General features: G+C 46.0%; 1 protein-coding gene across 1 annotated transcript; it reads right to left on the bottom strand.

Moving 5' to 3' along the window:
* Window positions 1–1,796: 1,796 nt before the first annotated feature.
* On the bottom strand, window positions 1,797–20,994 carry LRIT1 (leucine rich repeat, Ig-like and transmembrane domains 1). Its single transcript, XM_007533919.1, has 4 exons — window positions 20,873–20,994; window positions 18,129–18,592; window positions 5,989–6,294; window positions 1,797–2,770 (listed from the first exon to the last, which is right to left on the bottom strand). The coding sequence occupies exons 1-4, from the start codon at window positions 20,992–20,994 to the stop codon at window positions 1,797–1,799; spliced, it is 1,866 nt and encodes a 621-aa protein (XP_007533981.1).
* Between the last annotated feature and the right edge of the window lie 6,717 nt (window positions 20,995–27,711).

Genomic DNA, 27,711 nt, shown 5'->3' with positions numbered 1-27,711 from the left:
TCTAGTCCTTTTTCCAACTTTGACACCATCTCCCCAGGCAATCTGCATGTTAGCTGTCAGATCCAGGCAAAAAACTAGTAAAGTCATGCATGGGCCCCTTGGAATTTACCTAAAATAGACCTACTAACTTTAACCAAAATGGAGGCCCCAAATATCATCTGCTATATTCTTACCTTTAGTTTCCTGATTATTAAACAATTTGTTCTGCTGTATATCTTAATGCTTTTTCAGCCGTCAAGTTCCAGATGCTACCATGACGCCAACCTGACTTTCCTGGGCAGATAACCTCACCAGTGTGTCCTGGAACCTCATTATTTCCAGGACGCACTTACTGATCATTCATCAGTAAAGTATTTTCTGCCCCACCATCTCTCCAGTAGAGGACTGTCTGTTCTTGCCCTGTAAAAGTTGGCTTAGGCTGAGAAACATTGTTCTGGCATAGAGAACAGGGGTAGAAAAGAAAGTGCCCAGTTTTAAGTAAAGAGTTGAAGAGATATTACATTTTTGGGGCCAAGTGGTGGTGTACCTGGTTGAGTACATATGTTATAGTGTGCAGGGACCCAGGTTGGAGCTCCCAGTCCCCATCTGCAAGGGGAAAGCTTTACAAGTGGTGAAGCAAGGTTTCAAGTCTCTCTCTGTCTCTCTCCCTCTCTATCTCCCCCTTTCCTCTCAATTTCTGGCTGTCTATATCCAGTAAATAAATAAAGATAATAAAAATTGTGGTCCAGAAGGTGACACAGTGGATAAAGTATTGGACTCTCAAGCGTGAAGTCCTGAGTTCAATCCCCGGCAGCACATGTATCAGAGTGATGTCTGGTTCTTTTTCTTTGTCTCCTCCTCTCTTCATCATGAATAAATAAATAAAATCTTTTTTAAAAGATAATAAAAATTAAAAGAAAATTATATCTTTAAAAAGAGAGAGAAAGAGAGATTACATCTTCTGCTCATTCCTCTGACATCTGACCTCTTCAAGAAAAGGGACTCCCTGAGTAAGCAGAGTTCTACCACCCCACACCACAATGGGACACGGCAGGGAACAACCTCAATCAATCCAGACATCTAGAGGTTTTGTGAAGACAAGTGCTTATTGTTTCATACCAGTGAGGTTCTGTTTTTATTTGTCATGTAACAAAAAATTGGACAGATATAGGCAAATTACTTAATCCCCACCCCCCACCCTCACCTCCCTGCCACACCACTTCTTCTCCAAGGAAAGGAGGAGGACAGAAATCTGTACTGCAGGGGTGGGTGTAGATAGCATAATGGTTACGCAAAGATACTCTCATGCCTGAGGCTCCAAAGTCCCAGGTCCAATCCTCCATCATCTCCATCATCCAGAGCTGAACAGTGCCCTGGTAAAAAAGAAGAACAAGAAGAAAGAGGAGGAGGTAGAGGAGGAGGAGGGGGAGGAGGAGAAGGAGAAGGCAAAGGAGGAGAAGGAGAAGGAGAAGAAAGAAAAAAGAAAGAAAGAAAGAAAGAAAGAAAGAAAGAAAGAAAGAAAGAAGAAGGAAGGAAGGGAGGAAGGAAGGAAGGAAGAAAAAGAGAGAGAGAGAGAAAGAGAGAGAGAAAAAAGAAATAAATCTGTGCTGCAAAGGGTCCTTACAAGAATCAGGTGAGTTAATGCACATAAAGCACTTAGACGACTCCTGGCACCTAGGAAGTGCCTGGCAAGTGTTAACTGTCACTGGGGCACAGTGAGGTAGGAGTGGGTAAGAGTACACACTCAGGTGTCACAGCAAGAAGAGAGGGAGCAGACTGGAACAGGTGTGTGGACATCTGGGGGTGAAGGGCACACTTCAGCAGAAGTACTCATTCATCCGCCTGCCCCCCTTGATCCCCAGAATCTGGGAGTCCAGGCTGGAACGGGCCGAGAGCAGCCGGTCAGCCTCACTCAGACTGTGCCGGGATAGGTCCTCGGTGCCATCCTCGCTGTGGCCTAGCCTCTCCAGGCTGACGTAGGTGCCTGTGGTTTCTGTGGGGCCCCGGGAGTGGCACTTGCGGCAACGCCTCTGGAGGGCACCACAGCAGACCAACAACGTAGGGGGCAGGGCCACGACGGCAGCCACACTGATCACCACCATGTTGATGAGCCACTGGGTACCCTCGGCATCCACCACCTTGTCCGGGGAGAAGATGACACACTGGTCCTTGCGGGGCACTAGGCCCTGCACACAGACACAAGCTACATACTTGGTCTTGGGGGACAACCCGTGGATAGTGACACTGGTCCTTCCAGATGGCACGATCACCTGTCTCATAGCTCCCTGTCCAAAGACTGTGTAAAGGACACTGAAGGCTGTTGTGTTTCCAGCCTGGGGGGCCTTCCACACCAAGGTCACGCTCTGGTAAGTATCCCCCACCACTTTGAGAGATTTCACCACCCGGGTTTCCTGGGCTCTGGCTTGCCCTGCCAGGTATGCTCCTGGGGCACCCATCTGAAAGTGCTGAAGTGTCGGGTCCTCCTGCACATTGGGTGCTGAAGGCTCAGTGGCCAGGAGAGTGGGCTCGGGGACATGGGGAACATGCCTAGCCACCAGCTTATTATAGGCAGCAGCTTCTGCCCCCTCAGCTATCCTGGCCCACAGAGCCCCTGGGCTCCTGTTCCATTCTGTAGCAGTCTGGGGCTCGGTGATGAGCAAAGAGGTAACAATCTCAGAGGTGCCCAGAAAGTTTGTGGCCTGGCAGACGTAGTCTCCAGAATCAAAGGAGGACACAGCAGGCAGGTGCAGCAGCAGCCAGCTCGTGCCGTCACTAGAGACTTCTTGCTGCACTGTGGAGAAAAGAGGAGTCAACAAGAATGAGTGCCAGGGGCAGGCCATGGAACATTGGTTAGACCCAGGTTCAAGTCCCTGCTCCCTACCAGCAGTTGGGCTGCAGCTGTCTATCATTCTCTCTCCCTCTCTATCTCCCTCTCCTCTCTCAATTTCTCTCTGTCCTGTCCAATAAAATGGAAAAATGACCACCAGGAGCCCTGGATTCACTGTGCAGGCACCAAGCCTTACAAGCCCTAATGGAGGCATATATATATATATATATATATATATATATAGAGAGAGAGAGAGAGAGAGAGAGACAGAATGAGAATGAGTGCCCATCTACCCTATACATCCTCTCATGGCCAAGTTCCTAGTCCTGGGGCTGTGTGTACTCTGGGGACCCCTGGAATCTAAAAAAAAAAAAAAGTAGTGGAATCACTAATTTTTTTCTTAGACTAGTCAGTAGAGAGGAGATAAGCTGGGCTCAAATTTGACTCACTGCACTCAGACTGAGGCAGTGCACGAGAATGATTTGCCTTCTTTTATTTATTTTTTTAATTTCTTTATATTTATTTATTTTCCCTTTTGTTGCCCTTGTTGTAGTTATTATTTTTGTTGTTATTGATGTCATCGTTGTTGGATAGGACAGAGAGAAATGGAGAGAGGAGGGGAAGACAGAGAGGGGGAGAGAAAGATAGACACCTACAGACCTGCTTCACTGCCTGTGAAGCGACTCCCCTGCAGGTGGGGAGCCAAGGGCTGGAACAGGGATCCTTAAGCCAGTTCTTGTGCTTCGCGCTGTGTGTGCTTAACCTGCTGCGCTACCGCCCAACTCCCAATGATTTGCCTTCTGCATCTGAGCTGTTCAAGCTGTCTGCCCCAAGGTCCTGGGCTTCTGTAGAGCCAGTTCCTCAGGAGTAGTGGGTGGGTGCCGTGGACACAAGGTAAATCAGGTGTGAACATGAGGCAGAGTCTCTCCCCTGCCAAACCCCACCCCCCAGAACTGCCGAGCCCACTCCTGCTTGCTTCCAAAGTCAATCTAATTGGAGGGCCTTCAATTTCCTGTTGTATATGATGGAATTCTTTTTTTAATATATTTTTTATTTATTTATTTTCCTTTTTGTTGTCCTTGTCATTATTGTTTTTGTAGTTATTATTGTTGTTATTGATGTTGTCATTGTTAGGACAGAGAGAAATGGAGAGAGGAGAGACAGAGAGGGGGAGAGAAAGATAGACACCTGCAGACCTGCTTCACCACTTGTGAAGTAGACCCCCTGCAGGTGGGAAGCCGTCGGCTCGAACCAGGATCCTTAACACCAGTCCCTGTGCTTTGTACCATGTGTACTTAACCTGCTGCTCTACCGCCCGACTCCCATGATGGAATTCCTATATAACTTTATGTATAAGTCGATTTCAAACTCATAGTCCCAGAGCCATCTTTGCCAGCCTCTTTGAGAGAAACAAAATTAACAAACAAACAAACAAACAAAAAAAGCAGGAGTGGACAGGAGCTTACTCCTCCCCAGCCCCGTCTCTGCAGGTAAATGGGCACTGACTCCTGGAACCTGGCTACCCAGGGCCAGCAATGAGTTACCTCTGTCTACTCAGTGCATGAAAGAGAGCAGGTGCTGTGGACTTGGCCAGAGCATTATTCTCCCAACACCTTCTTACATGAGCTGTGCAGGGACATGGGTCAGCATTTAGCCCCCTGAGTCTGTCTATTTATCTGCATATTGAGAAGGGTAATTGGGATCTGTAAAGGTCACTGACATGGTGCACATGAAACACTTTATGCATGTAAAGCTCAGTAGATGATAACTGATATCATCAAATACTCCTGATAATATTTGTTTAAGGGGCCAGGTGGTGGTGCACCTGGTTGAGTGCACGTTAGAATGTGACCGGACCCAGATTCAATCCCCCAGTCCCTACCTTCAGGGGAAAAGCTTTGCAAGTGGTGAAACAGGACTGCAGGTGTCTCTCTGTCTCACTTACTCTCTCTTTTTAAAAATTTTTTTAAAGATTTTATTTATTTACTAGTGAGAAAGATAGAAGAAGAGAGAGAGAGAAAGAACCAGACATCACTCTTGCACATGTGCTACCAGGGACCAAACTACGGACCTCATGCTTGAGATTCCAATGCTTTATCCACTGCACCACCTCCAAGACTACCTCCCTCCCTTTCTATCCCCCCTCCCCTTTTGATTTCTGGCTGTCTCTATCCAATAAATACATAAATAAATAAATATAATAAGAAAAGATATTTTTGTTGTTTTTTTAAAGAAAGTCTCTTTTTTCTTTTTTATCATTTTTATTTATTTATTGGATAAAGATAACCAGAAAACTAGAGGGGAGGGGTGACAGAGTGGTCCGGGAAGTAGCACAGTGGATAAGGCATTAGACTCTCGAGCATGAAGTCCTGAGTTCAATCCCTGGCAGCACATGTACCAGAATGATGTCTGGTTCTTTCTCTCTTTTTCTCCTATATTTCTCATAAATAAATTTTTAAAAATTGTAAGAGAGAGAGAGACCTGCAGCACTTCTTCAGCATTCACAAAGCATTCCTCCTGCAGGTGGGGACCAGGGCCTTGAACCCAGGTCTTTGTGCATTCTAACATGTGTGCTCAACCAGGTGCCCCACCACTCAGTTGCATCTACTTTTCTTTAATTTTCTTTATTTATTTTTATTATTGATAGTGACAGAGAGAAATTGAGAAGGAAGGGAGAGATAGGAAAGAGAGAGAGGCAGAGAGAGACATCTGCAGCCCAGCTTCACCACTTGTGAAGCTTTCCCCTGCAGGCAGGGACCAGGGGCTTGAACCTGGGTTCTTGTACGCTATAATGTGAGTGTTTAACCAGGTACACCACCACCTGGTTAAACAAAATAAACAAGTTATAAAGACATAAATACTGGTTTAATATGTACAACAAAGAAAGTAATTTTGAATATTAAATATACTGAGAGACAATCCTTGACCAAAAACTCTGCATCCTGTTCTTCTCAGGGTCTACCCTACATCTATACTTAGGTGACTGGCACATGACAGAACTGAGTGGGCGCTGTCATCCTCACTGAAGCCATGGTCCCCACACACTGCCACTGGACACTGTCCAACTCCACTCCGGCATAAGAGGAACGAAAAGATTCACTTGTCTTTGGTAAATCTGCCCCCCCTCCCCATTTGGGTCACAGATAGGGAGGTCTCCACAACATCCCCTGTAGCTCACTCACCTGTGCCATTGAGTGGGTATCCATTGTTCCTCCTCCAGCTCATCTCCGGTCCAGGGACTCCAGTGGCTCCACAACGGAGCAGCACAGTGCTACCCACAGGGGACCTGATGTTACTTGGCCCTGGACGGACCTCTGGGCTCTGGCACTTCCTCAGCTCCAGCTGACTGAAGGCCACTCCAGCCAGGCTGCGTGGGCTGGCACATCGAAGCCTGTCTTCTATGAAGGCCACATTCGAAATCCAGCCTTCCAGGAAATGCACCAGGTCATAGAGTCGGCAGTCACACACCCAAGGGTTATCCTGCAGGCCTAGGGAGATGACAGTGGAGACAGGAAAAGAGTCCTGGATACTCACACCCCCACCTCCAGTACCCCTGTTAGATCCCAGACTGGCTTCCAAGCTCAACTCCTTGACTTGCTAGTTGTGAAACCTTAGGACTAGTTTTTCATCTCAAATTACAGAATCAATTCCCTTCCAGAGTTGCTGTAAACACAAATAAGGGTAAATCATAATGAGCACTGAGTAGACAATAAAACACGGAGATAAAACTGTAGTGATCCCTTCAGACTACTGGCCAGGCAGTTGATATTTCTGCCATTATTACCATGTGTCAAAATCCACTTATAGAAATGCTTTGCAAACCTTGACCTTGTCCCCATCTTCCCCAAATATTTTGAAATAGATATATATTTTAAATATTTATTTATTTTCCCTTTTGTTGACCTTGTTTTTTATTGTTGTTGTAGTTATTGTTGTTGTTCTTGATGTCGTCATTGTTGGATAGGACAGAGAGAAATGGAGAGAGGAGGGGAAGACAGAGAGGGGGAGAGAAAGATAGACACCTACAGACCGGCTTCACCGCCTGTGAAGCGACGCCCCTGCAGGTGGGGAGCCAGGGCCTCGAACAGGGATCCTTACGCCAGTCCTCGTGCTTTGCACCACCTGCGCTTAACCTGCTGCACTACTGCCCAGATCCTCCAAATAGATATTTTTATTTATTTATTAGATAGAGACAGAGAGAAATTGAAAGGGGAGAAGGAGATAGAGAGGGAGAGAGGCAGCAAGACACCTGCAGCCCTGTTTCACCACTCGTGAAGCTTTCCCCCTGCAAGTGGGGACCAGAGATTTGAACCTGAGTTCTTGCGTATTATAATGTGAGCAATTAACAAGGTGTGCCACCCCCCACCCCCCACTCATCTTCACTTCTATATCATCCTAGCCACAAAGGCAAGTGTTCTGAGCTATGAGTCCTTTTTTTATTGACACAAGCTCAGAGAGGTGAAGAAGAGGAGTGAGGAGACCAGAATCATCAAAGCCCATGTCATAGCCCCAGCCCTCTCTGTTTGTAATTTGAACATCTTTATTTGAAAAAAAAAAAAAAAATACACTACACTCAGTTTGCCAAAGAATCTCCAACAAATAAAGGAAATTGTGTGTCGTATGCTTTACATTGGCTTGTTCTAGCCCTCCCCCGCCAAGAGAATTGGATGAGTCCTGTTAATTTCGCGGGCCTGTTTGGCCCCGCCCCAAGGGACCCTGGGAGAGAGTTCCTGAGTTCCCCAGTGACAGAGTTCCTGAGTTCCGGAGTTCGAGAGTGCGAGAGTGCGAGAGTTTCTGAGTTCGAGAGTAAGGGAGAGGGTTCCTGAGTTCCAGAGTAAGAGAGAGTGCTTGCGCCGCCGCAAAGAGACAGCAGAGTTCTGTTTGGTGATTAGTTTGTCTTAGTTTGTGAATCGTTGTTCCTGAATAAAGAAATACAGCTGCCCTGCCCAGCCGTTGTCTCCGCGTCTCTGTTACCCGCCGTGAAGCAAGCCCGGCCAGAGCCTCTGAAAATTTTAACAACAAATGGCGCCCACGTGGACCTGACCTGCGCATCTCTCAGATAAGTAAAGACAATTTGGCTACCTATGCACGATGGCCTTCTCTTCTGCTTGTGAAGAGATCTCCAAAGGCCTCTGCTCTTTCTTCACGAGACTGTTTTGCTGTTTCTGGAACATTTATCTCTGGACCACTCTGTGGTTTCCACTCGCTCGAGCGAACTCAGAACAGCCAGCGGGAAGAGCCAGCGGGCGGGAGGAGAGGCACGGAGCTGCTGTTTCCACCTGGTCAAACAGCCAGCCAGCCGGCTGCGCCCAGACAACCCCGCGAACCGCGCCCGCAACCCCGCAGCCCCGCAGCCCGCAGGAGGCCTACGCCACCATGCAAGAGCCCGATGCCAGCACGCTAGAGCCCGATGCCAACATGCTGGAGCCCGATGCCAACATGCTGGAGCCTGAGGCCAACATGCTGGAGCCTGATGCCAACATGCTGGAGCCTGAGGCCAGCCCACAGGAGCCGGCTCTCCACCGCGTGGTGCAGGGCACTGGACGCGTGATCCCTCCACGCTGCTCGGCCACTGCGAACAGGGCAGCAGACATGGCAGGGCCATGGGGCAGGGCCGCGGCGTTCTATCATGGCCGCCACCCCTGGGCACCTAGGCTCACACCTTCTACAAAGATGGCCTGCCTGCCCTCTTTCTATAAATTCTGGAACCATCCCGGGCCTCCCGGACCCCCGGGCTCCCTGCCAAAACTGGGCACACGAGATCTCCAGCCGCCGGTCCGGTCTGAAGGCAGACAAGCTGGAGTACGCAGAGATTTGTGTAGAGATCGCAACCTGCAATTCCTAGAAGTGGAGCTGCTCGGGAATGGAGCTGCACAGGAAGCCACCTCCGGATGGTGAACCCCCCCCCAACAACTAAGACAATATAGATTTAAATTCGTGTTTAAAATGACATGTCTTCGTAACAAAGGTTTCTCTCCTTGTGTATTAATGACCATGTTTATGTGTATGTTTAAAGTTCGGTAAACAGTAGCTTTAAGGCTAAATTCTTACTAGTCAAAGTTAAATGAAAAAGGTTTTCAACGTAATTCTCATAAAGATAAAAATTAACTTACATTTAAAGTCTGAGGTAAAAATTAGTTAACAATCAATATATTTCAACTAAGTTGGTCTAAACAAAAGGTTAAATAGACTTGTTGATATGTAAAACACTACCTTCTCTATTAGAAATGGTAGATCGCACAATGGCTATGCTAATTATTCTCATGCCTGAGGTTTCCTCTCCGGCCCACACCTAGGGTGTGTCTCCATCTTGAATGGGTGTAACAAAAGGTTAAAAGACGTTGTTGATATGTAAAAGTCTCAAATTCCTTCTCTATTAGAAATGTTAGATCGTGCAGTAGATATGCTAATAACAAGTTTTGTTTCATAGTAAGTAAGTTGCAGCCAGCTGCCTGTGGGACCCTAGGCCGTTCTCCGCCCCCATGCAAATGCCCGTCGAGGCAAGTAGCCCCCCAGAGGCAAGAAATGTTTTTTTTTTCAGATATGGCCCCCTCAGGCCTTCCCTTGGCAACATGCTGGTTTTGGTTATATATGTTTCTGTTCACCCCACACCCTTGATACTATAGTCATTTAGTTAAAAAGAAAAGGGGGAATTGTCGTATGCTTTACATTGGCTTGTTCTAGCCCTCCCCCGCCAAGAGAATTGGATGAGTCCTGTTAATTTCGCGGGCCTGTTTGGCCCCGCCCCAAGGGACCCTGGGAGAGAGTTCCTGAGTTCCCCAGTGACAGAGTTCCTGAGTTCCGGAGTTCGAGAGTGCGAGAGTGCGAGAGTTTCTGAGTTCGAGAGTAAGGGAGAGGGTTCCTGAGTTCCAGAGTAAGAGAGAGTGCTTGCGCCGCCGCAAAGAGACAGCAGAGTTCTGTTTGGTGATTAGTTTGTCTTAGTTTGTGAATCGTTGTTCCTGAATAAAGAAATACAGCTGCCCTGCCCAGCCGTTGTCTCCGCGTCTCTGTTACCCGCCGTGAAGCAAGCCCGGCCAGAGCCTCTGAAAATTTTAACAACAATTGTGTATCATAATTCTTTTCTTTTTTTTCTTTTTCTAGTGATTTAATAATGATTAACAAGACTGTAAGATAACAGGGGTACAATTCCATGCAGTTCCTACCACCAGAGTTCTGAGTCCCATTCCCTCCATTGGAAGCTTCCCTATTCTTTACCCCTCTGGGAGTATGGACCAAAATTCTTTATGGGGTGCAGAAGGTGGGAGGTCTGGCTTCTGTGATTGCTTCTCTGCTGGACATAGGTGTTGGCAGGTATATGCATATACCAGCCTGTTTCTATCTATCCCTAGTGGACACAATTATTTTCTATATATTTGCATTTCTAAAATACAAAGTGAATGTATTGGGAGTCGGGCGGTAGTGCAGCGGGTTAAGCGCAGGTGGCGCGAAGTGCAAGAACCGGCATAAGGATCCCGGTTCGAGCCCCCAGCTCCCCACCCATAGGGGGGTCACTTCACAAGTGGTAAAGCAGGTCTGCAGATGTCTTTCTCTCCCCCCTCTGTCTTCCCCTCCTCTCTCCATTTCTCTCTGTCCTATCCAACAACAACATCAATAACAACAATAATAATAACCACAACGATAAAAATAACAAGGGCTACAAAAGGGAAAAAAATAGACTCCAGGAGCAGTGGATTCATGGTGCAGGCACCGAGCCCAAGCAATAACCCTAGAGGAAAAAAAAAAAAACAGGGAATGTATTTAGTATGATGTCCTTTTGTCACCCATAGATTATTGTTAAATGTGGTACTGCATTTAAAATCAATGGTATATTATACAGATACATGCATTATATGCTGGGCTAGCGTTGCAGGCAGAAGAGAGGATCCAGGGACTTGTGGGGGCGTAGTAATACAATCTTTATTCACACAGAGTGCTCCAGAGTCCAGTGTGAGCACAGCAGGTTAAGCCATGTGGCGCCAAACTGCAATGGCCGCCTCCTGCTCTGCACACCAGCCCTTCTCCAAGTCGGGATGCAGGAGAGAAAAAAGAGAAGAGAGAGAAAACAGAAACAGAAGCAGGTTTTATTTAATAAAATTGGAAGTGGCAATTTGGAAATGGAAATAGCTTGGAAAGGGGGTGGAGAGAGGCAAAAGGCATACTGGGAAGGTGGAAGCGTCCTTAGCAACTGTTGTGATGGTTTTAATTGGTGGGATTAACACTCTGCAGGCAGGGCAGGTCTCAAGGTAGAAAGAAGATAGATCAGGCAAAACAATGATTATTTAAATAGGCCATAGTGTCAGCAATGGAGGATGGAGCAGGGGGGCTGCCCAACAATTATATTTGAAATATTTGGAAAAGGAAAATTGGGGTGAGGAGTGTTGTTAAAATTCGGCGGCTCTAGCTGGCCGGGCTAGCTTCACGGACGGGTAACAGAGACGACCAGAGACATACGGCTGGGCAGGGAAGCTGTATTTCTTTATTCAGGAACAACGATTCATAAACTAAACCAAACTAATCACCAAACAGAACTCTGCTGTCTCTTTGCGGCAGCGCAAGCACTCTCTCTTACTCTGCAACTCAGGAACCCTCTCGGGGTTCCTTGGGGCGGGGCCAAGCGGCCGACAAAACTAACTGGACTGATCCAATTCTCTTGGCGGGGAAGGGCTAGAGCAAACCAATGTAAAGCATTCAACAATTCCCCCTTTTCTTTTTAACTAAATGACTACAGTATCAAGGGTGTGGGGTGAACAGAAACCTATATCGTACAGGCATTTTTATAAAAAGAAACTGGCACAAACATGGAGAAACATGTAAGCAAGTAACAAGAACCAGTGTGCTGCCAAGGGAAGTCCTGAGGGGGCCATTTTACCTCTGTGGGCAAAACTTTATCAGCTTAAAAAACATTTCTTGCCTCTGGGGGGCGTACTTTCTTGCCTCTGAGGGGCATACTTGCCTCGACGGGCATTTGCATGGGGGCAGGGAACGGCCTAGAGTCCCAAAGGCAGCTGGCTGCAATTTACTTACTATGAAACAAAACTTGTTATTAGCATATTTCTAATAGAGAAGGAATTTGAGACTTTTACATATCAACAACGTCTTTTAACCTTTTGTTACACCCATTCAAATGGAGTCACACCCTAGTTGTGCAGGAAAGGAAACCTCAGGCATGAGAATAATTAGCATAGCCATTGTGCGATCTACCATTTCTAATAGAGAAGGTAATGGAGAGTTTTACATATCAACAAGTTTTTTTAACCTTTTGTTTAGACCAACTTAGTTAAAATATATTGATTGTTAACTAATTTTTACCTCAGACTTTAAATGTAAGTTAATTTTATCTTTATGAGAATTACGTTGAAAACCTTTTTCATTTAACTTTGCCTAGTAAGAATTTAGCCTTAAAGTTACATTCTTAACCTTAAAGTTATTGTTTACCAAACTTTAAACATACACATAAACATGGTCATTAATACACAAGGAGAGAAACCTTTGTTACGAAGACATGTCATTTTAAACACGAATTTAAATCTGTACTGTCTTAGTTGTTGGGGGGGGGGGTTCACCATCCGGAGGTGGCTTCCCACGCAGCTTCACTTCTAGGAATTGCAGGTTGCGATCTCTGTACAAATCTCTGTGTACTCCAGCTTGTCTGCCTTCAGACCGGAGCTGAGGATCTCTGCCAGGATGTCCAGTTTCGGCAAGGAGCCCGGGGGTCCGGGAGGTCCGGGATCGTTCCAGAATTCATAGCAAGAGGGCAGGCGGGCCAGCTTTGTAGAAGGCATGGGCCTAGGTGCCCAGGGGTGGTGGCCATGATAGGCCACCGCGGCCCTTCCCCATGGCCCTGCCATGTCTGCTGCCCTGCTTGCAGTGGCCGAGCAGCATGGAGGGATCACGTATCCAGTGCCCTGCGCCACGCAGTGGAGAGCCGGCTCCTGTGGGCTGGCCTCGGGCTCTTGCGTGTTGGCATCGGGCTCCAGCGTGTTGGCATCGGGCTCCTGCGTGCTGGCATCGGGCTCCTGTGTGGTGGCATCAGGCTCCTGTGTGGTGGCATCGGGCTCCGGTGTGTTGGCATCGGGCTCCAGCGTGTTGGCATCGGGCTCCTGCATGCTGCCGTCAGCCTCCTGCGGGCTGCGGGGCTGCAGGGCTGTGGGCGCGGTGCGCGGGGTTGTCTGGGCGCAACCGGCTGGCTGGCTGTTTAACCAGGTGGAAACAGCAGCTCCGCGCCTCACCTCCCGCCCGCTGGCTATTCCCGACTCCTCTGGCTGTTTTGAGTTTGCCCAAGCGAGTGGAAACCACAGAGTGGTCAAGAGATAAATGTTCCAGAAACAGCAAAACAGTCTCATGAAGAAAGAGCAGAGGCCTTTGGAGATCTCTTCACAAGCAGAAGAGAAGGCCATAGTACATAGGTAGCCAAGTTGTCTTTACTTATCTGAGAGATGCGCAGGTCAGGTCCACGTGGGCGCCATTTGTTATTAAAATTCGGCGGCTCCAGCTGGCCAGGCTAGCTTCACGGGCGGGTAACAGAGACGACCAGAGACATACGGCTGGGCAGGGAAGCTGTATTTCTTTATTCAGGAACAACGATTCATAAACTAAACCAAACTAATCACCAAACAGAACTCTGCTGTCTCTTTGCGGCAGCGCAAGAACTCTCTCTTACTCTGCAACTTAGGAACCCTCTCGGGGTTCCTTGGGGCGGGGCCAAGCGGCCGACGAAACTAACTGGACTGATCCAATTCTCTTGGCGGGGGAGGGCTAGAGCAAACCAATGTAAAGCATACAACAGAGGAGGGCCATATTATACAACCCTGATTCTCAAGGCATTTTGAGCACCAGCTGAGAAGATGCTAGGTTCTTATCTCACCACCACCACCACCACTACCCCCTCACTGCTTCATTGGTGGCTGCTAGTTTGTGTCAGTGTTAAATGCATTAAAAAATTATTCATTGGTGCATTGTACCAAAGTAAAAGACTCTGAGGTGGGGACAGACTGCTCATGATAGGAGAGGAGGACCTAAGTGGGGGATTAGAGTGTTATGTGGAAAACTGAGAAATGTTACTCATGAGATAGCTACTATATTTTACTGCTAAATGTAAACCATTAATTTCCACAATAAAAAGAAAATTTCTTTATTACCCAGCTCTGGTGGTAAGCTGACTTTTACCTGTCACAGAGAGATTCCAGATCCTTAACTCAAGATGTTAATTAAATTAAATAAAGGACAGTGAAGCTTTCACCCACCAAATTGGCAAAAGGTAAATATTCTGGCCAAAAAGAAAAAAAATCAACACAAAAACAATGTGCTTTTGAAAAAAAAAAGGGAAAAAAATTCTGATCATTTTCATTCTTAGCTTCACAAGGTAAGCTAAGATAAAGTACATATTGAAATAGATGTTGAGGGCAGGGGTAGATAGCATAATGGTTATGCAAAGAGATTTTCATACCTGAGGCTCTCAAGTCCCAGGTTCAATCCCCCCATACTGCCATAAGCCAGAGTTGATCATTGCTCTGGTTAAAAAAAAAAAAAAAAAGTATTGATCTTTTTTGTTCACTACTGCACTGCATGTCTCCAGGAGTTAGAACTGTGTCCAGACATGTGACAGGCTCTTGTGGGAGCTCAGATAATTCGCAGAGCAAATTCATGCATGCATGGGTGGTCTCCCACACTACTGGTGCAGTGGCAGTGGGAAGTGGTTCCTCTATGGTAAAGACAACCATTTTGATGTTAAGATGGCCAATTGCAAACACCCCATGACCTGGCAATTTTATTTCTCAGTTCTCCTAGAGAAATATTTATCAGTTTCCCTATTTGTTAAGACTGTCCTCTGTGGCATACATATCAACAAAACAATGGAAATCATACATATCAACAAAACAATGGAAACAACTTAAAGGTCCATTAAAGATGGAATTGGGGAGGGGGAAGGAATCTGTAGGATAGGAAATAGTAATGGTGACAGGTGTGGCTTAGAAAGGTGAAGGAGGGGCTTGGGTGTTATAAGCTAGACCTATGGAATAAATAAATAGAGATTTTTTTTAATTTCTGAAAAAAAACTGTAGAATACTATAGAATAGTAAATAGTACTTTAAAATAGTTGATCCATATATAGTACTTACAAGGGTTTCAAAAACATATTGCTGAGGGAAAAAGTTAGCAATGGGTGAAAAAATACACACATATATATCTGATCCAGGAGGTGTCTCAATGGATAATGCATTGGATTCTCAACAATGAAGCCCCAATTTCAATCCCTGGCAGCACATGTACCAGAGGGTGCTGCCTACCTTTCTCATGAATATGAGAAATAAAGGACAGTGAATCTTTCACCCACCATATCTTTCTCATGAATAAATAAAATATTTTTTAAAAATACACACATAAATGTATATTTTATGTAAAGCACACAATAAATTTTGATGCACATAAAGACTCAGATTCAAGTTCCTGCTCCTCATCTGCAGGTGGAAAAGCTTCATGAGCAGTGAAGCAAGGCTGCAGGTATCTTTCTGTCTCTCTCCCTATCTACCTCCCCTTCCTCTCTCAATTTCTCTCTGTCCTATCTAATAAAAGGGAAAAAAGGGTTACCAGGAGCAGGGGATTCACCAATACCAAGCCCAGCGATAACCCTAGAGGCAAAAAAAGGAAGTTTTTTTTTGATGACCATGTATGTATGATTTGTATATAGATAAGTATATGTGTGTGAGAACATTTTTTTCCTTTATTGAGGGATTAATGTTTTACAGTTGACAGCAAATACAATAGTTTGTAAATGCATAACATTTCCCAGTTTTCCATATAACAATACAACCCCCACTAGGTCCTCTGTCATCCTTTTCCAGGACCTGTACTCTCCTCCCAACCCACCCCAGAGTCTTTTACTTTGGTGCAACATGCCAACTCCAGTTCAGGTTCTACTTGTGTTTTCTCTTCTGATCTTGTTTTTCAACTTCGGCCTGAGAGTGAGATCATCCCATATTCATACTTCTGTTTCTGACTTATTTCACTTAACATGACTTCTTAAAGCTCCATCCAAGATGGGCTGTAAACAGTGAAGTCACCATTTTTAATAGCTGAGTAGTATTCCATTGTGTATATAGACCACAACTTGCTCAGCCACTCATCTGACGTTGGATACCTGGGTTGCTTCCAGGTTTTGGCTATTACAAATTGTGCTTCTATGAACATAGGTATACACAAATCTTTTTGGATGGGTATGTTGGGTTCCTTAGGATATATCCCCAGGAGAGGGATTGCAGGATCATAGGGTAGATCCATTTCTAGCCTTCCGAGAGTTCTCCAGACTGCTCTCCACAGAGGTTGGACCAATTTACATTCCCACCAGCAGTGTAGGATGGTTCTTTTGACCCCACAACCTCTCCAGCATTTGTTGCTGCTACCTTTTCTGATGTATGACATATATGAAAGCATTTATAAGGTTCATGTAAATAAACATAATGGTGACCATCTTTTAGGAGGTGATGGAAGAAATACAAGAAAGAAAATGTTTCTTTAGCTGTGTCTACAATGTCTGAAAATATTTACACACTTCATGTAATATAAATTCAACTTAATTTCCCAGAATGACTTAGGCCCCTACCTATCAGTCTCCAGGCTAGGCAGGTGCTCTGAGCAGAAAAAATCTGACTTACCTGGCAATGTGCACTTAAACCAGGTGTGCCACTTAGGCTGAAGTGTTCAGGTTTCAGCTCTACCAGACACAGCCTTTCTGGGGACTTTCTGGCTAAGTGCATATGTTATAGTGTGCAAGGACCTGGGTTCAAAGACCCTGGACCCTACCTGCAGGGGGAAAGCCTTCACAAGCAGTAAAGAAGTGCTGCAGGTGTCTCTCTGCCTTTCTCCCTCCCTATCTCCCCTTCCCCTCTCAATTTCTCTCTGTTTTATCCAATATAAATAAAAATAATTTAAAAAAATAAAAATAAATAGTACTCTGCTATCAAAATGGGATGAACTCTCTATTATTTTACTGTTTGTTTTTGTCCCCTACTCTTCAGTAGAAAGACAAGATTGGGGCTGGGAGGTGGTGTACCTGGTTGAGCCCACATCTTATGATGTGCAAGAACCCAGGTTTGAGCCCCTGCTCCCCACCTGCAAGGGGAAAACTTTGTGAGTGGTCAAGTAGTGCTGTAAGTGTCTCTCTTTCTCTCCCTATCTTCCCCTACCTTCTCAATTTATGTCTGTCTCTATCCAGTAAATGAAGATCATTAATAATAATAATAATAATAATAATAATAATAATAATAAATTCCCAAGTACTTAAAAAAAGAAAAAAGACTTTAGCCTACAGCATCTCTGAGGTTGAAAAGCCAGTCCATTTGACAGCGCTCCATCTGGACAGCACACCAGCGTGTCTGCCCCATAGGCCTACGATGTATTAAGTACTGTCTTTTTGCCCACAATTCCAACCTTTTTTTTTAAATTTTTTAATTCTCTTTACTTATTGGATAGAAACAGCCAGAAATTGAGAGGGAAGGGGGTGATAGAGAGGGAAAGAGACAGATACCTGCAGCCCTGCCTCACCACTCATGAAGCTTTCCCCTGCAGGCGGGAACCGGGGGCTCAAACCTGGGACCTTGTGTGCTGTGACATGTGCGCTCAACCAGGTGCACCACCACCTGGCCCCCAATTCCAACCTTTTAAGAAAAAATTTTTTTTCTTACCAGTTCACTGCTCAACTCTGGCTTATAGTGGTGTGGGAGGTTGAACCTGGGACTCTGGAGCCTCAGGTGTGAGTCCCTTCACATAACCATTATTCTATCTACACCTGCCCAAGAGACAAATATTCTTATCACCCTGTGCTTACAGAAAAGAGTCAAAGTACAGAGAGAGTATGCAACAGGGCACAGAGCTAAAAAAAATTTAAAATGGGGGAGGGGGATGGGAGCAGGGTTGGAGTTCCTAAGCCTGCAATGTGTCTCTCTCAGTCCTGACTGAGTATGTTGTCTGTTTTCCTGCAGAAACCCCAGCTATGACACTTACTCACAGGCCCAGGCTGCCAGGGCCCCAAACCTGCAGGGCAGAGGGACCCCCAGGTATGATACCTACTGGCTGACCTGGGCTGCCAGGGCCATCAGAGCTACAGGATGGAGGGACCCCCAAGTATGGCACCTGCTGACAGGCCTGGGCTGCCAGGGCCCCTGAGCCTGCAGAGGGGAGGGACCCCCAAGTATGACACCTGCTGGCTGGTCTGGGCTGCCAGGACCCCTGAGCCTGCAGAGGGGAGGGACCCCCACATATGACACCTGCTAACAGATCTGGGCAGCCAGCGCCCCTGAGCCTGCAGGGGGGAGACGGCTCTTACCTAGCACCAGGCTGGCGCGGCGGGCAGGGAGGAAGGGCAGGTGCAGGTGTGTCCAACGGGCCAGCAGGTCCTGCGGCAGGTGCAGCAACTGGTTGCTAGACAGATCCAGGAAGCTGAGGTTGCCCAGAAAGCGCGCGGCCCCGGGTGGCACAGCGGCCAGGCGGTTGGCCTGCAGGTCCAGTAGGCGCAGCTGGGGCGCATCGGCCAGCGCGGGCCAGGGGAAGGCCTGCAGGCGGTTTCCGGGCAGATGCAGCTCCCGCAGGCGCCGCAGGCCCCGCAGCGCACGTGGGCTCAGCTCTGTCAGCACGTTGTAAGGCAGCCACAGCTGCTCCAGGCGGCCCAGGGGCCCGAAGGCCGCACCCGGCACCCTGCGCACTGCTGTGCGCTCCAGCCGCAGAAGCACCGTGTCCGGGGGCACGGCAGCGGGGGGCAGCGTCATGTCAGGGTCGCTGCACACCACAGTCCTGCACAGAGGAGAGTATGAGACAGTCAGTCCAGCACAAAGGTGAGTGTTAAACAGTCTGTCCTGAAATGAGGGCCTCCAATATGTGCCCAGCTGTGACCATGTACTGTGAGTTCAGCCCACTGGGACTCAGAGGTTACACAGGCGCATGTGCTAAATATAAATATATATATGGGCTCTAGGTCAGATGGATGGGGGTTACAGTTAGCAGAATTTATATATTTTCCTCATATCTGAGAGCTACTCTCTGCCCTAACCCAGCTTTTTAGTCCTATTCTTAACGCTGACACCATCTTCCTAGACAATATTTTTGATCCACCTGTATGTTAGTTGTGGGCCTCAGGCAAAAATTACTAGTCATGAGCCCCAAGGAACATACCTAAAATAGACTTCCTAGCTTCTTCCCACACAAAGATCCCTAGTCTCCAAAGTCCCAGGCTCAATCCCCTGCACCACCATAAGCCAGAGATAAGTGATGCTCTGGTAATAAATAAATAAATAAATAAATAAATAAATAAATAAATTTCTTCCCCCATCCTAAGCAACTCCCTGATTCTTGTCTTCTCACAAAGTGAGAAGAGTTCTGGAAATGGAACTGAAGCTCCCCTTTCCGAGGCCAGGTCCACTATGGGTGCTGCATGACTTGGGCACTATTCCCTCTATGGGTGCTAAGAAACTCTTTGTCACCCTGATCACACTGCCTTTAGCCACAGGCTATTTCCAGACCTGTGCAGGACTTAGCCTTGACTTCCCTGGGGGAGAGAAGTCTTACTTCTAAGAATCCACATGAGTCAGAGAATTGTTCACTTGGACCCAAAACAGAGCTGTTCTTCATTGGGAGAGGGGACCCTCATACCCCGACCACCTGACACCCATTCCTAGTATTGTTCTTCTAGTCAGAAACCACCATGGATGGTTTCTAACATACATTTAAAATGAAGCATAAAGGAAGGATAGAATTTCAGTGTTGGAAAGATAGTAGCAAAGGCCCTGAACTTGGGTCTAAAATTCTTGTGTTGGAAAATATAGCAGTCTTTACTGGACAAGCTAAATATGTCTGAGGAAGAGTATTTTAGCCTGCTGGAGAGAAGAGACTGATTCATGATGGAAAAGCAAGACCACACAGGCCTTGAGTGGCCTTGAGAACACCCTGTAGAAGAGACCAGGCAGTGAGTGGCACAGCTGCTAGAGTGCACAAAGACCCAGGTTCATGCCCCCTGGCTCCCACCTGCAGGGGGAGAGACTTCCTGGAGAAGTGAAGCAGGACTGCAGGTGTCTCTCTATCTCTCTTTCTCTTTATCTCCCCCTTCCTTCTCAATTTCATTCTGCCTCAATCAATAAAGAAATCTCTGCATCAACAACAAGAAAAAGCCAACGAATAAAAATAAAGAGAGAACATGCCATGGAAGAGGAGGAAGGGAGGGTAGAGGTGTTCTCAGGGTTCAGATGAGGCATCGGGGAGGTCCAAGGAAAGACTGCAGATAGAGTCTAGATGCAGTGAATGAGAAAAAAAGGAGGGAGGCTAAGGCTCCTGGAGACTGGATTGGGAGACTTGTAGTAGATGGTCCCATCATGAGTGTGATAGAAAATACCTGTAATGTAACAGAGTATCCTCTGTGAAGGGGGCAAGAAATCAGAGAGCTGGGTGGAGGAGACAGTGTAATGGTTATGCAAAGAAGCTTTGATGCCTGAAGCTCCAAAGTGCCAGTTTCAACCTTCCCACACCACCACAAGCCAGAACTGAGCAATTCTCTGGTAAAATAAATAAATAAAATTTAAATGTATATATGGTGGGGCTAGACAGCAGAGTGGTTATGCAAAGAAACCCTCATGCCTCAGTCTTCAAAGTCCCAGGTTCAATCCCCTGTACCACCATAAGCCAGAGAGGAGCAGTGGTGTGTGTGTGTGTGTGTGTGTGTGTGTGTGTGTGTGTGTGTCTGTGTGTGAGAAAGAGACCCAGGAAGACCATTGGGGAAGGAGAAGAGGAGGGGAAAATAATAAAGGCAAGATTTCCTGTGCCCTTAAGGATGGTTCCTCTCCACTAGGATCCTGGGGGAGAACCCAGGAAAGACTTCTAGGGGCTGGCACATCCATGCCTTCCCCTAGTCCATGCACCTCCCAAACAGAGCCACAGACTGCTCCCTGGAAGATGACATAGTACAGACCACCCCCCAAAAGCCCCCATCCACAATCTAAGGACCCTACCTCTAACTTCTCCCCACCCAGCCAACTGGTGGAGAGGACAGGGCTGAGCTCCCAGTACTAGACACGGGCTTCCTACCTGGTTGTGCTGCCATCACCCAGGATGTGGAGGCTGCAGCTGCATTGGGAGGGGCAGGATGCTTGGGCCTGGGGGGGGACTCCGAGGGCCAGGAGCCAGAGAAGGCCTGCTGCCACCCTCATGGCTCCTGGCTCCTCTGTCGCCCAAAAAGGGCCCGTGCCTGGACTCCTCTTCCTTCAGGCCAGCAAGCCCATCATCTGCCCACTGGCCCATAACCCCCACCCTCCCATCTGCCTGCAGCGATCGGATAAACATGGGCAGCCTAGGGATTAGAGAGGAGCCCGGCCACAGCTCTCAGCGGCTTAGTGCTTTCTGGAATCACCCAGTCCTCAGGTACAAGGAAGTCTGCTGCAACAGACACAGGCCCAGAAGGAGTGATGGATGGCCTGGCAGGGCAGGTGGACAGCCATCTGGGCTGGGCAAGGGGCTTCTGGGTTGGTAAGATGAGCTGAGCAGACCAGCCAGGAGTCTCCCAGTCACCGCATATGGCTTTAGACTAACCCCACAGCCCTTCCTGTTCCTGACTAAAGGACATGATGGCCCTCTCCTCGGGTGTGTGTGTGTGTGTGTGTGTGTGTGTTTTTTTATTAGTGAATTACATGTCAACAGAGGTATAAATCCACTCATTCCTACCATCAGGGTTCTGAATCTTCAGTCACCCTACTGCAAGCCACCACATGGGCTAGCCATCATCTCTACAACTATCTGTCTACATTGATACATAATTGCCCCATTTTTCTTCCAGATCCAATCCTCTCTTTCCCTCTGAGCCATTCATGACAATATAACTACCTCCACATGTCCCTCTCCCTTTCCTTCTCTCTCTCCTTGGGTGCTGATAGAGCTGGAGTGCAGAGCCCTCTTATCTTCATCCTATCACTTCTCCACTGGAAGTATGGATCAAGGTTGTTTTGGGGGTGCAGAAGGTAGAAGTTCTGTCGCTGCTTCTCTGCTGGATGTGGGCACTGGCAGTTTGATCCGTACTCCCAGCTAGTTTCTGTTCTTCCCCAGTGAGCCAGAGCTCTGGAGAAGTGAGGTTCCAGGACACACTGGTAAGGTAGTCTGCTCAAAGAAGTCAGGATGGAATCATGCTAGCATCTGCAAATTGGTACCTGGAAGGTGGCAGGACATAAAGTGAGACAAAATGGTTAATGAACAGAAATGAAAAAGTAAGAATAGAACTGATGAGATTAGTAATCTTAGGGTAGAAAAAAGCTAGAAAGTCCATCTTAGGCATGTTCCTGGGGGCACTCAATTATGGTAGTTTTGCTTGAGTTTGATAGCTAGCCTGAAGTTGGATAAGAGGGGGTTGGCAGTAGCACAGCAGGTTAAGCACACATGGCACAAAGCTCAAGGACCAGCATAAGGATCCCAGTTCAAGCCCCCAGCTCCCCAAGTGCATGGGTGTCATTTCACAAGCAGTGAAACAGGTCGAGCCCCCAGTCCCCACCTGCAGGGGAAAATCTTTACAAGTCGTAAAGCAGTTCTGCAGGTGTCTCTCTGTCTCCCTCTCTATCTCCCCCACCCTGATTTCTGGCTCTCTCTGTCCAATAAAATAAAGATAATTTTTAAACAATTAAAAAAATAATCAATTAGATTTAAAAAATACATGTGGTTACAATTAACTACCTCCATCCACATGACCCAGGGCATATATATAATTTAGCACCAAAGCCTGTTTAACCTCTGAGTCCCTATTGGTGAACTTGCAGCTCATGATCACAGCAGGGAACATTGCAGGTTGCACTCATTTCAGGACCAATCTTCCTCAGGTGGCAGGGCAGGATACCCCAATCTCCCTTCAGAAACTGGAGCTATCCCTACCATCGCTGCTTTATGGTGAGAGCAAGGCTGTCCTCTCCTCAAGTGTTTATGAGAACAAAGTCACCTATGTGTCCTCAACAGCCTATAGAATTCAGCTCCCTTGTGAGTGCTCAGGGAGGTAGCTCACTGGCAGAGTGCATGGACAGACTTTCCCCAAACTTGCATGCCCAAGATCCCAGAGGTTCCAGGCTCAATCCCAGTTACACCAAAACTGAAATGTGAGGGGCTGGAGGGTGGTGCAACTGGTGGAGCGCACATGTTACAGTGAGCAAGGAAGGACCCAAGTTCAAGCCCCTGGTCCCCACCTGCAGGGGGAAAGTTGCACAAGTGGAGAAACAGGGCTAAAGATGTTTCTGTGTCTTTCCCTCTCTATCCCCCCTTTTCCTCTCAATCTGGCTGTCTCTAGCCAATAAATAAATAACTAAAATTAATTTTTTAAAAAACTGAACTGTGCACCAGAATCTCTCTCTCTCCCATGAAAATAAATAAATAGGGGAAGGGAGGAAGGGAGGGAGGAAGAAAAGGAATAGGAATCATGTAGAAATCAGCTAGGCTAAAGAGAAGGGAAGACATCTTCCAGAAAGATGGGTAGTGGTGGTGGGTTAAGAGATGTGGAAATGGTAGTGCTAACACTTGGGGAGGAGATACAGATGGGAAGCACTGAGAAAGATGAGAGAGAAGATTGGGTAGTAGCCAACATTTCCTGGGAACTAATATTGTCAAGCTAGGCCCGGCACAAAGGGGGTTACTAGACAAAGAGAGAGACAGACTGGGAGTATGGATCGACCAGTCAACACCCATGTTCAGCGGGGAAGCAATTACAGAAGCCAGACCTTCCACCCTCTGCAACCCACAACGACCCTGGGTCCATACTCCCAGAGAGATAGAGAGTTGGAAGGCTATCGGGAGGGGGTGGTGTGGAGATCGGGTTGTGGGAATTGTGCAGAATTGTACCCCTCTTATTCTATGGTTTTGTTAATGTCTCCTTTCTTAAATAAATAAATAAATAAATAAATAAATAAATAAATAAAAATTTTAAAAAAGGGAGGCATTTCACGTGTGCACAGGAATCCCAGGCATCTGCTTTGCTCACATTTCACTGGCTTCAGCTTGAGGAACTTTCTGGAGGAGCCAGATAGGTATATTGGGGTCAACAAAGTCTTGAGGTCAAATGTCTGAAAGTCTACTTTACATCATAACAGAATAGCTGCTCCAGTCCATCACTTTGAGCTTCTGTTTCTCTTTTCTCTGCATGTGTGTTTCCTAGAGACATATAATAGATGATCATGATATATTTTTTTAATATATATCAACTATCTGGGGTGGGGGTGCACTCTGTCCTCACATGGAAATATCTCCTGAATGTGGCAGTCAATTGTAGTAATTCCTAGAAGAAGTCAAATGTATATACCTGTTGATTTGGAAGATTGGAAGAGTTTATGAACCCATGGGAGAAATCTAACATCTTTGTGGGCAGGTCCCTGTGCCAGTGAAATTGTGTTTTAATTACTCATGAAAAATCTCCTCTCTCAGTCTATATATAGCAAACCTATAGCCAACATCATACTCAATGGTGAAAAACTGGAAGCATTTCCACTCAGATCAGGTACTAGACAGGGCTGCCCACTATCACCATTACTATTCAACATAGTGTTGGAAGTTCCTACCATAGCAATCAGGCAGGAGCAAGGCATTAAAGGGATACAGATTGGAAGAGAAGAAGTCAAAATCTCCCTATTTGCAGATGACATGATAGTATACATGGAAAAACCTAAGGAATACAGCAAGAAGCTTTTGGAAATCATCAGGAAATACAGTAAGGTGTCAGGGTACAAAATGAACATTCAAAAGTCAGTGGCATTCCTCTATGCAAACACTAAGCTAGAAGAAATTGAAATCCAGAAATCAATTCCTTTTACTATAGCAACTAAAACAATAAAATATCTAGGAGTAAACCTAACCAAAGAAGTGAAAGACTTATATACTGAAAATTATGAGTCACTACTCAAGGAAATTGAAAAAGACACAAAGAAGTGGAAAGATATTCCATGTTCATGGGTCGGTAGAATTAACATCATCAAAATGAATATACTACCCAGAGCCATATACAAATTTCATGCTATACCCATCAAGATCCCAAGCACATTTTTTAGGAAAATAGAACAAATGCTACAAATGTTTATCTGGAACCAGAAAAGACCTAGAATTGCCAAAACAATCTTGAGAAAAAAGAACAGAACCGGAGGCATCACACTCCCAGATCTCAAATTATATTATAGGGCCATTGTCATCAAAACTGCTTAGTACTGGAACATGAATAGACACACTGAGCGGTGGAACAGAATTCAGAGTCAGAAGTGAGCCCCAACACCTATAGACATCTAATCTTTGACAAAGGGGCCCAGACTATTACATGGGGAAAGCAGAGTCTCTTCAACAAATGGTGTTGGAAATAATGGGTTGAAACATGCAGAAGAATGAAACTGAATCACTGTATTTCACCAAATACAAAAGTAAATTCCAAGTGGATCAAGGACTTGGATGTTAGACCACAAACTATCAGATACTTTGAAGAAGATATTGGCAGAACTCTTTTCTGCATAAATTTCAAAGACATCTTCAATGAAATGAATCCAATTACAAAGAAGACTCAGGCAAGTATAAGCCTATGGGACTACATCAACTTAAAAAGCTTCTTCACAGCAAAAGAAACCACTACCCAAACCAAGAGACCCCTCACAGAATGGGAGAAGATCTTTACATGTCATACATCAGACAAGAGTTTAATAACCAACATATATAAAGAGCTTGCCAAACTCAACAACAAAACAACAAATAACCCCATCCAAAAATGGGGGGAGGAATTGGACAAAATATTCACCACAGAAGAGATCCAAAAGGTTGAGAAACACATGACAAAATGCTCCAAGTCTCTGATTGTCAGAGAAATGCAAATCAAGACAACAATGATGTATCACTTCACTCCTGTGAGACTGTCATACATCAGAAAGGGTAACAGCAGCAAATGCTGGAGAGGATGTGGGGTCAAAGGAACCCTCCTACACTGCTGGTGGGAATGTCAGTTGGTCCAACCTCTGTAGAGAACAGTCTGGAGAACTCTCAGAAGGCTAGAAATGGACCTACCCTATGATCCTGCAATTCCTCTCCTGGAGATATATCCTAAGGAACCCAACACATCCATCAAAAAAGATCTGTGTACACATATGTTCTTGGCAACACATATGTTCTTTGGCTATTTTGTAATAGCCAAAACCTGGAAGCAACCCAGGTGTCCAACAACAGATGAGTGGCTGAGCAAGTTGTGATCTATATACACAATGGAATACTATTCAGCTGTAAAAAATGGTGACTTCACCGTTTTCAGCCAATCTTGGATGGACCTTGAAAACTTCATGTTAAGTGAAATAAGTCAGAAACAGAAGGATGAATATGGGATGATCTCACTCTCAGGCCGAAGTTGAAAAACAAGATCAGAAAAGAAAACACAAGTAGAACCTGAAATGGAATTGGCATATTGCACCAAAGTAAAAGACTCTGGGGTGGGGTGGGTGGGGAGAATACAGGTCCAAGAAGGATTCAGAGGACCTAGTGGGGGTTGTATTGTTATATGGGAAACTGGGGAATGTTATGTATGTACAAACTATTGTACTTACTGTTGAATGTAAAACATTAATTCCCCAATAAAAAAAAAATCAGAGTCAACAAAAAAAAAATCTCCTCTCTCTCTCTTTCTCTCGCTCTCTCTGTTTACTTATATAATCTATTTGTTTTATGTATTTATTTATGTTATTTTTGCCTCCAGAGTTATCGTTGAGGCTCAGTGATGGCTCTACGAATCCACTGCTCCTGGAAGATATTTTCCCCATTTTTTTATTGGATAGGACAGAGAGAATTTGACAGAGAAGGTGGAGCTAGAGTGGGAGAGAGAGAGAAAGAGAGAGAGAGAGACCTACAGTCCTGCTTTATCATTTGTAAAGTGTCCCCACTACAGGTGGGGAGCAGGGGATCGAACCCAAGTCTGGGGCACTACTTCTGTGAATCTCCTGGCTCTGTTTCCTCTTCTTCCTTGAACTATGTTGTGATCTTACAGGAGTGAGGAAAAGCCTCACACCTGTGCTGACGTGCAATACAAAAGAGAGATTGGGAAAGGGCTAAGGAGACTCTGATGTTTTTCTCAAGAATTGGAGTAGCCAGGAAGATGGGAAGCATCAGTTCAGCCACCAGGGTGCTTAGACTTGGACAGATGATAGATGGGGATCATAACAGCAGAACCATGGGAAATGGGTGTCTGTGAAACAGAATTAGGTCGAGGGCAGACAGCATAATGGTTATGTAAAGAGACTGTCATGCCTGAGGCTCCAAAGTCCCACATTTAACCCCCTGTTCCACCATAAGCCAGAGCTGAGCAGTGCCCTGGAAAGAGAATGGAAAGGAAAGGAAAGGAAAGGAAAGGAAAGGAAAGGAAAGGAAAGGAAAGGAAAGGAAAGGAAAGGAAAGGAAAGGAAAGGAAAGGAAAGGAAAGGAAAGGAAAGGAGAAAAAAAGAAAAGAAGAGAAAAAAGAAAAGAAAAAAGGAAAGAAAAGGAAAGGAAAGGAAAGGAAAGGAAAGGAAAGGAAAGGAAAGGAAAGGAAAGGAAAGGAAAGAAAAGAAAAGAAAAGAAAAGAAAAACAGAATTTGTTGTTTGACTGGGATCCTAGAGGACAGAGTTCTGGCTTTTGTCCCAGCTCCCTTTGTGAATCACTGTGTACACATACACATATGTGTTTATATGTGCGCATGCATACATTCACATGATCGTGCCTGCACGTGCACACACACGCACATGCATGCTCAAATGCATGCACACAATCACACTCACATGTGTGCCTATATGAACATATACATATGCACGTCTGCATGCATATGTGTGTACATTCACACACGTGCATTCATATATAGGAATGCACTTTCACATGTGTGTACGTATGACATCTGCATGCATTTGGATGTGCACGC

Source organism: Erinaceus europaeus, chromosome 1 (assembly GCF_950295315.1).
Source record: "Erinaceus europaeus chromosome 1, mEriEur2.1, whole genome shotgun sequence".
Classification (NCBI taxonomy): Eukaryota; Metazoa; Chordata; class Mammalia; order Eulipotyphla; family Erinaceidae; genus Erinaceus; species Erinaceus europaeus.
The sequence above is the reverse complement of the archived record's forward strand: the minus strand, read 5'-3'. Positions and strand labels throughout refer to the sequence as shown.